At 43.9% G+C, this 9207-nt stretch overlaps 1 protein-coding gene across 1 annotated transcript in view; it reads left to right on the top strand.

Annotated features, from left to right (window-relative positions):
* LOC118419523 (galactose-3-O-sulfotransferase 2-like) overlaps positions 1-9092 on the top strand; it is a 10650-nt gene extending 1558 nt beyond the window's left edge. The window contains exons 2-9 of the mRNA XM_035825939.1: positions 280-1309; positions 3074-3182; positions 3695-3810; positions 4753-4965; positions 5632-5761; positions 6376-6474; positions 7334-7477; positions 8035-9092. Coding sequence (XP_035681832.1) covers positions 1107-1309; positions 3074-3182; positions 3695-3810; positions 4753-4965; positions 5632-5761; positions 6376-6474; positions 7334-7477; positions 8035-8259 — 1239 coding nt within the window. The 5' untranslated portion in view covers positions 280-1106 and the 3' untranslated portion in view covers positions 8260-9092. The remainder of the gene's footprint in view (positions 1-279; positions 1310-3073; positions 3183-3694; positions 3811-4752; positions 4966-5631; positions 5762-6375; positions 6475-7333; positions 7478-8034) is intronic.
* Positions 9093-9207: the final 115 nt, after the last annotated feature.

Below are 9207 nucleotides of genomic sequence, written 5' to 3'. Positions count from 1 at the left end.
ATGCCAACGAAGAAATGGCAGAGTTCCCCCTTCCCGTCAGGGTCAGGCCTCCTTGTAAAGTAGAGCTCGCAGGCTAGTCGTCCGATCGAATTCGCACCTGATGCGAGGGGGGTATAAGGGATCTACAATGTAATAGTATGTGGGCGTCCCACGTCAAACGTGCGTGACATACCTTTTAATCTTTATCGTTTACATGACTGACCTGATCATTTGTTGCACTAAAAAACAAGTTTACGATTGCGGTTTAATAATGTATGAACGTATTTCTTGTCTCTTCAGGGCCGTAACAACGTTTCCACTGGATTAGACACTAGTGCTGGGGTATATATACTGGGGCAACGACTATCCGAGCAAGCAAAGAACACTGCAGGGAAAGAAGGCCGAAACAATACAAAACGCGTTCTGAGAATTTCGTAAATTTCCTCCGAGTCAGAGCCGTAAACACAAGTTCCACGGGACTTGACAGTGCTGACGACTTGGGACCACCACCTTTCGAGCAAACGAAGAGTACAGAGAAGGGCGACCGGAAGAAATAAAATACAAAGCGAATTTCGTACCATTTTCCAGTTGGACACTACCGACAGTATGTTTAACATGATGTGGCACGGTGATATTCTGTGGCATAGTGAAACAGCTGTGTTCTCGAGAGTTGGACTCGCTAACGTTACTGTAGCGATGCAAACATTCTGTTCTAACAACGCTCAACAATCGCCTTGTCGTTCTTGTAGAGGAACACTAGTAGCGTGCCGTTGCGGAAGGGGATGTTCGTAAATATTTATTTATTCCAAACTAAAGCGTATTTACCACACTCAAAGCCTGTGGTTATTACGGAAAGACAGAACATTAATATTTTGTCATCTGGCACAGAAACGCTTCCACAACGTTGGGTCTAAGCTAACGAAGTATTCAGCTCCATAAAAGAACTCTCTGAAAAGCTGATCAACAAGTGAATGTTGTTTGAATGTTCGGCTGGAAATACGGACTACTTTTCCAAGTGTTCCCCCTTGTATAAGTCATATGCTTGTCTCTGTGAGTAAAATTTCGTGCGATATACCTAGCGTACTGTAGTGTAAGGAAGAAGAAGAAGAGGATATTCTACTTTCAAGATGTTTGCGGCGAGTTGTACCCGCGCGCTGCGGTGCCGAGGCAAGCTGAGACAGACCTCCGCCATGTGTGTCCTCGCCGCTGTCTCATGGGCCGCCTTCTACGTCTTCTTGACTAGGAAGATATTTGTGGAAGACAAGGATGTGAACAGAGCAGCGTCTTCGGGCCTACCTGTGCTGACCCTAGGCCGCCTAGCTGAAGACAGGTAGGGCATTGTACTTTTGTTCTTGGTTGTTTGAGCGCGCAGTAGAATGTAGCCTCTACCAGGGTGGGGGTTGGTCGGTGATCGTAAATTGTGGCAAAAAAAATCGGGAAATTCGCCAGGGGAGTCAGTCCACTCTAACCCCGTGCGGCCGGCTAGCAAAACTCCCCTGACAAATTGTTCTCCCTGTATATAATAGCCAGCGTAGCTCGGCAGCCCGGTAGAGACTTAAGAGAGTCAGTCCACTCTAAGGTTGACATGAGTGGGAAAGTGAAACCTTATGGTGGTCAAACTACTCTGGCAAACTACAGTAATCTCCCGGCTATAGACAGCGCAGACAGTCTGATAGAGACGAAGTAAAATGCTCACATTTTTTTGCTCACAAATCACGCATCAATAGCTCGTGCCTTCTACTTCTACGTCACAGGAACGGAAATGCCCTTAGAGACTTTTATCGTCTTTGGCACATGGGGATATGCATAAAAATGTATGTATACCGTAATTTGCGCAAGAGGATTATACAAGCAAGTAGTACAATAAAACATAACCTCAGTTACAGGCTACAATCTGCTGTTTTCTTTGAAATAACCGTTTTCTTTTGTAACAATCTTTCCCTCTTGTGGGACGTAAAGGGACGTAATAAGAAACAATGTAATTAGAAAACGGTGACATAGATTTAAAAGAAAACAGTCGGAAAGAGTCTGCAGCAATGGCTGTTATATAAATCAAATCACAATAAGTTTTTTTTCTAATTTCATGATGGTGTCGTTAAACCCTCGATTTGTGAGTTCCTTAGCTTTTCAGTTGAACTCCATTTTACCGTATTTTACGTGCCTAGCTGACTCTCTCCACTTTTGGGATCGAATAACAAGATCCGCTCTCCAGGCCTGGTACAACAATAGATACACCTCTTACAATAACGAAGTGAGAGCGCTCGAGTTAGGACAAGTGTTTGACAACCGATCCGGGAAACACATGTGGCGGTGGTGGCGTTAGGGTAGCCTTCTTCGCAGACTTTGGGAGTGGCGGCGTTTATTTCTTTGGGGATCCGGAGTGCTGATATCGACTCGGGATTTTCAACATGGGATAAGGTTCCCTATCCCGGGAAATTGAGTTCTACCGCTACCCGGAACGATAGAAATTTCCTACCCACAAAATATACAGACACCATTGCGGTAGTGCTCCCTTTCCCGGCATAGAGAACCATAGCCACTGTTGAAAATCGCGACTCAGACAACCCCCCCCCCCCATACTGCGCCGTTCAGAAGTCTGCGAAGGAGGCTAGCGTTATAAGCCCCTTACCACTAGACAGCGATCGCTGAGCGACTGTACAGCGACCAAAAATAAATTTGTGTAAACTATAACATGTGTAACCCTGATAATTAGAATATGCAAAAGTATGAGTTACTAGTAACAGATTGCAAAACACACAAAGCGTCAAAATCCGTCCTTTTTCAACGGACTTTCTTTGAGCCTTTTGTAAAATTTGGTAGAGCGTTCAACAATGAATAAAAAACGAATTGATTATTTTTACCTTAGTGTGTTTTGTTGTCTTTTCAGTCAATTTTTACTTTCAGTTTCAGTCAAACTTTTGCCTGAACATGATACTCCCATTACGAAGTTAAGGGTTACACAATTCCAATTTAGGTAGCAGTGAGGTCGCCGCGCGTTCGGCTTCTAGTGGAAAGGGGGGCTGTTAGTACATGTATTTGTAATTTTGCACGTAATGGACTCTCTAAAAGGTCTCTGTCTGTTTTGTTCCATCAGAAACCACCAGGAGACAATACCTGGGAGTCGCAGGTGTGAAGAGCAGACCAAGATAGTCTTCATCAGCGTACACATGGCCAAGGGCGACGTAGTAACCAATATACTACAGGTAAACTGGCTTCTTTATTGCCTTCGACAATAAGTTTTTGGTGCCGTTTGTTTGTGTGTTTGTCTGTCTGTGGGCAGCATAATTCGAGATGCTGTGAATGAATTGGTATGGTATTTGGTAGGAGTCGGGAAAACGAAGGTCAGGTTCGATAATGGGCCTCTTAGCAGCTTCATACAGTACTGCAATGAAACGTCTGGTTTAGATATCTCGCGTTCTCGACATGATATGGTCGTGATTTCTGAGTAGTAGATAGCTCTTTGGTTTTAGATTTAGGCTCCCTATATTGGCTTCTTTGTATTGCCTCTTCATTTTATGTTCTAGAGCTTTGGTCTGTTTACTTCTGAAGCAGAGGTTGGGCTCCGGCTGTTTGTTTTTTTTCATGAAGAAAATGGGACAAAATAGAAAGCCCAACAAAAACGGCCGGAGCCAAACCTTTGCTTGGAGAGTATGGCCTGCTCACAGAGACAATAAAATTAATTAATATTATATGCTCCTCCTGTCATTTTCTCCAGCGATTTGGAGACCTGAGGAACCTGACGTTTGTGTTACCGAAAGAGGAGGGTGATGAGAACACGGGCTGGCCACAGTGTTTCCAGACTAACCACATGCTGCCTTCACGGACTGGCAGGTCAGTACGACAGGTCCCCTCGGTTTACACGAGAAAAAGTTCCCGTCGTACGACAATGGTCTACGACGCCTTTTTGCTACGTGTGAATCCGCCCCATGCGTCGGATATGGGGCGACAACAACTTACGATCCGTACGCAAATCTGACTGAAAGTAGCCTTCGTCATTCGGAACCTTGTGTACCAGGGTTGTCCAGAGTTATTCGTTTGACCATTACTTTTACTGAGTCTGAAATGTTGAAAAGAACAGAACTACAGAAAAACAAAGGATCATGTTCAAAGATTGGGAATAGAATAAATTTCACATTATACAGTGTGGGTGTTTGTTACCTTCTGTAACATTTTCGAAACATCTGTATTTGATTTAATTTTTTTTGGCATTCTAAATATTTCCTGCCGCATTCCAATATGATAGAAACATTTCTAACGTCAAATACATTATTTGTGTCAGTTTTTACAGTTACAATTTACATACAATACCTTTTGTTCACCACTGTTTTCCTGTCATAGGCTTTGGGCAAGAACCTGCTTAACGCAATATTTAAACGTCAATCATAGATCCATCCTGCATATTTGTTAGATATTGTAGGAGACGAAACACATTTTATTTCAAACTGCCCCTTCTATGATCAAGAGAAAAAGGAGCTCTTAATTAAAGAAGCCACCAAATTCTATCCTAATGTCTCCATGTTTAAAGTTACAGACAAAAAGGAAACTACTAGCTCTCCTTTTAACGTCGCAATACCCATACATTACAGAAAAAGTGGGATCTCTCGTCTTCCACTTTCTCAGAAAGTCAAACCCAATAAGTTTCATCTTTAAGTAATACTAGGGTAGTCGTTTACTATACTGTCTACCATCATTTGTCTGTCATTTTTTGTCACTTGCAATTAGCCCTCGGGCTAGAATTTGCAATAAACTTATTATCATTATTATTTTCCGTAGTTATGACATCCTGTGTAACCACGCGGTGTACAACCCCCGCATCATGAACCTCGTCATGCCCAAGGCGCCGTACGTGACCATCCTGCGGCGCCCGGAGTCGCAGTTCCCGGCCCTGTTCCACCGGTACCACCTGGCGCAGCGCATGGGCATCCTGGCCTCCGACCCGCTCAAGGAGTTCCTGCTACAGCCGGGGGAGTACATTCATCGCTTCAGGTAAACAGCATAAAGAGTAGATAGTCCATCAAAGGTGCACTCTACACTCTCGTCACTGTGCAGGTTTCGAAAGATACTCAACGAATTTCAGAGATAAAAGAACGGATTTTTTCCTACTAATTGTGTATTTTGTTATCTTCTAGGTCATAGTTTTACGTATTACGCAATGCTAGTATCTAAATTATTAAAAAATCGAGAAAAAAACAACAGTGACGCAGTTAACGAAACCCGCAGTGACACAAGCTTGACGCAAGTGCGGTGAGAGTGCACTTTAAAGCCTACGTTACATGTTCAAACTGGGGCCTGGCTGGGCAGCTTTCAGGAACGAAAAGTATGATATAGAAGACACCAAACTATACATGTACAAGACGTAAAGAGAAAAGTCGTGGGCGGTATTTTTGTGTGTACATTTCTGTACAATGTATTTCCACTTTTCGTTGTTCAGATACCAATTTTTACACCTTGGTATGGTGAGCTAGAAAAGTCGTGTGAAGTTCAAAAGTACACCGGCGTTTTACTGCCAAAAATGCCTGGCAGACTTGTCGACGACTTTCCTATTGTGTTTCCTATTGTGTGTCTCACTGCTGAAACCATAACCACACTTACATATTCTATGATCTATGGTCTATATTCTAAGCTTAAGAGACACCGTTTACCCCTTAACAGCTCCCTGGCGTCTGAGCGTGCCCTGTTGCAGAACCCGCAGGCTTACGACCTCGGCCTTGACCCCGAGAACTTTGAAGACGAAGACGCCATGCAGGACCTCATCCGAGACATGGAGACCAACTTCCACCTGGTCATTGTTTTGTATAACCAGTAAACTGTCTCTAGATCTAGGCGTAACACATCAGTTTACAGTAGGTACAAGCTAAGCCCAATAGGGTTTGATCTACTACAACGTACTCACACTAGGAATGACCAGTACTCTTTTCAATAAGTGAGGTGGGTTCTTTAACATGCTCAATGGGTGTTTCTGCTTAACACACAGGGCCTCTGGTACGCTCCGAGCAGAAGTTCGGCTCCGGCAATTTCAGTTTTTTTTACTTGTTTTTAGGAATTTTTGTCGGGCTTCCTATTTTGTACCGTTTCTTCTTAGTTGGCAGACGTGAAGAAAACCGGGACCAAACAGAAAGCTGGAAAATGCCTAAAACACTTAAAAAATAGTCGGAGCCGAACCTCTGCTTTGAGAGTAGCCCTTGCCTTTGCATCTCATCCGAAATGGCATCCCTAGTCAAAGTAACATGTAGGTAGTCATATATTCACCTAAGCTGAGTGAAGAAATAGGTGTTTTAACTCTTAAAGTGCCTTTCCAAAGAGCACAACATTGCATGGGCCTGCCAGAGATTTGATCCCAGCCTTGAGATTTTCCTTTGGGAACCACCTAACCACACTATCACCTTGCCACCACAGGTCATGATTGCTGAGTACATGGACGAGTCGCTGGTACTGCTGAAGAGACAGATGTGCTGGACTCTGGACGACATCGTCTACTTTGAACCCGGCTTCCAGGTTGGTAACGTGCGTAGTCCAGTGCACGTGGTTAGTGACCCTTCCTCTGAACCAAGAGGTTGTGAGTTCGAATCCCATATGTTTTCGACCACCCTGCTCGCATGCTGCTGGGTCGCAGTCTTTTGGACAGGTCGTTCAGTCGTGGCCCACTGTTCATTGTACTTATCGAAAAGAGCTCAAATTTAAGAATTACTAGCCTTCGTTGCAGGCTTCGAACGGGGCTGGTTTTTATTTAGGGTACGTGGGGGGCTGTTTGCGATTTTCAACGTTGCCTAGGTTCTCTCAAATTTGTGATGATTCTGGCTGCTCGGCTGAAGAACTGCCCAAGGCTATGGAGGATAGGGAAGGATGGAGGAAGAGAGTCATGGCCATCCGTACAACCAGCACATCCTGATGATAATGATGATGAGGTTCTCTCATGTCGGGAAAGGGAGTTGACCGTGGAAGGGAGTTTGCTGTGGAGGGAGTTTTGCCCTGTTCGAAGTCTGCAACGAAGGCTAAAGAATTATCCCTAGCCCTGTACAACAAAGTTCCAAATACTACACATACATGTAGCGTCTGTCTTCTCTTTCACGACCACTGGAAAATTAGCCTATAGCTAACTATCCATTGAGTTGTTCATAAAGGTTAGGCAATCATTGAAATACAATTCAATCTCTACAACTTGATAAAAAACGGAGATAAACTTCCGGATGTTTGAGTGACATCCATCACTCTTCTTCAGCATCACTAAAATGAACTGGCAAAACAATTCAATATAAGTACAGCTAACTAGAAAAATTGGTCGAACATTCATTTAGTTGATGATTTGAGCTCGACTGGTTCGTATTCAAAAATCAATTTAAACTTTCATTTTCAGGTTAAAACTGACGTCCCCGACCATCCTACAACTGATATTCTCCACGCGCAGCTGCGAAAGTGGAACAACGTTGACGTCATCCTGTACCAGCACTTCAGCAAGGTCCTGTGGAAGAGGATCCACGAGCTGGGGCCCGTGTTTCAGGTACAGAACACAGTTTTCGGCCTATGGGGATTTCTATAGTTAAGGGCCTCAAAGTGGCTGGCTTCGACGCGGAAAAAAGTATAGAAGGGTGGACTTTAGGAATACCAAAAAACGGATATGTTCGAGTTCAGGGTACAAGCCACAAAATATGAGAAAACAACAAAATCCTGACGGCGCATCACCCTCTCACATCCACTTTGAAATGCCGCCCTGCGGAGGTAAACTAATTACAGCCGGCTCACACTAGAAGGGCAGTTGCGTAATAATCATCTGGTGTATTTTGCCAGCCAGTAGGTACCAAATGTGTTGAGTAATGAAGCTGTTTAATGTGGTCGAGGCACCTCCTCGAGCACGGGACCCCCGTAATGGGGCGCATTTATTCACGAAACAGAAAACTTTCACAATCCAAACCATACAGTCTCAGAGTCGACGCCTTTAGTGACCACACAGCACAGGTTTTTTTCTGGCTGACCCTTAAATAAGGTTTTTTGCCTTTCCATCAACAAGTTTATCCGTACTACTTTATGTACCCGTGTCATGTGTTCTGCTACCTTCAGGAGGAGGTGGCGGAGTTCCGCAGGAAGAACGCAGCGGTCCGCGGCTACTGTCTCCGGGAGAGGGACGGCAGGCGCAGGCGGCATCGTGACGATGGTGAACCCGCCGGTGACGGTCGCGCGCCGCTGGTGGACAGCCAGCTGTGTGAAAAGATCGACACTCCCGTGTCCGAGTACAGTAACCTGCTCAGGAGTAGACCGGACCACTACCTGAGGAATGAACTGTAGAAGGGCAGACATGTATCCACGATTGTTTATACCGTAGAACCAATAGTGTAAATGACATGCTAGACCCTTTATGTTGATGTATCCATACCTATAGATATCCATATATATGTGTTTAGTTGTACTGTAAGTAGTTGTTATACATGTAGACCTTACGAAAGTCGCTGTACTCTTGTCGTTGTCAATAAAGATTGTGTCATGTTTTAGGACTACAGCAAAAGGGGAAATGTTTGCAATGGTTTTATGTTCAAAGTTTTTGCGGTAACCTCTTCATTGCAAACTTAAAATTATGACGAAATATTTCTACTATGAAAATATTTTTGTTCTGTCTTCTGCCTCTTGTTGCACCAAAAAGGCTATTTTCTATTTTTTTTTTTCGAAATTAAATCCCTGCAAACATCTCCTCTTTTACAATTGTAGTTTTAATAGTTATCAGCATTCAGATCTGGGAACTAAGAAAATGTAGCAATTTTGCCTCGCAATAACTACTGGGAGATATAGTAGTTTAGTCCTGCTTCAAAGTTCATGACAGGGAGGACATAGAAGGTTGACAGTTGACGATTGTCATCTAATTCTAGTGGGAAGGGGGCCTTCAGCATAAGGCAAAAGGTTCAACAAGACAACATTTCAACAGGCGCCTTAATACATGGCAGAAATGTCCAAGTGTCAAAAACTACAACTGACAATATAGATGGTGTAGAACTTGTGCCTTTATGTTCATCTGAATCTCTGGGGCCAAGTCAATGTAAGATTCCAGCAATTCACATGACAAGATTCGCTTGTTATGCTGTATAGTAGTGTAGTGTATCCAGTATTTGAATGTCAGCTAGTCTTCACATTGCGCTTCCATGCGGCTCTTCTATGTGGCTCTCCATTATAGAAAGTTAAGTTAAAGTTGCCCGTACATCAGTAACAGATGCGTAGGGGTGGCGCCCATCTCCATTTCTGTAG

This window comes from Branchiostoma floridae, chromosome 7 (assembly GCF_000003815.2).
Source record: "Branchiostoma floridae strain S238N-H82 chromosome 7, Bfl_VNyyK, whole genome shotgun sequence".
Classification (NCBI taxonomy): domain Eukaryota; kingdom Metazoa; phylum Chordata; class Leptocardii; order Amphioxiformes; family Branchiostomatidae; genus Branchiostoma; species Branchiostoma floridae.
The sequence above is the reverse complement of the archived record's forward strand: the minus strand, read 5'-3'. Positions and strand labels throughout refer to the sequence as shown.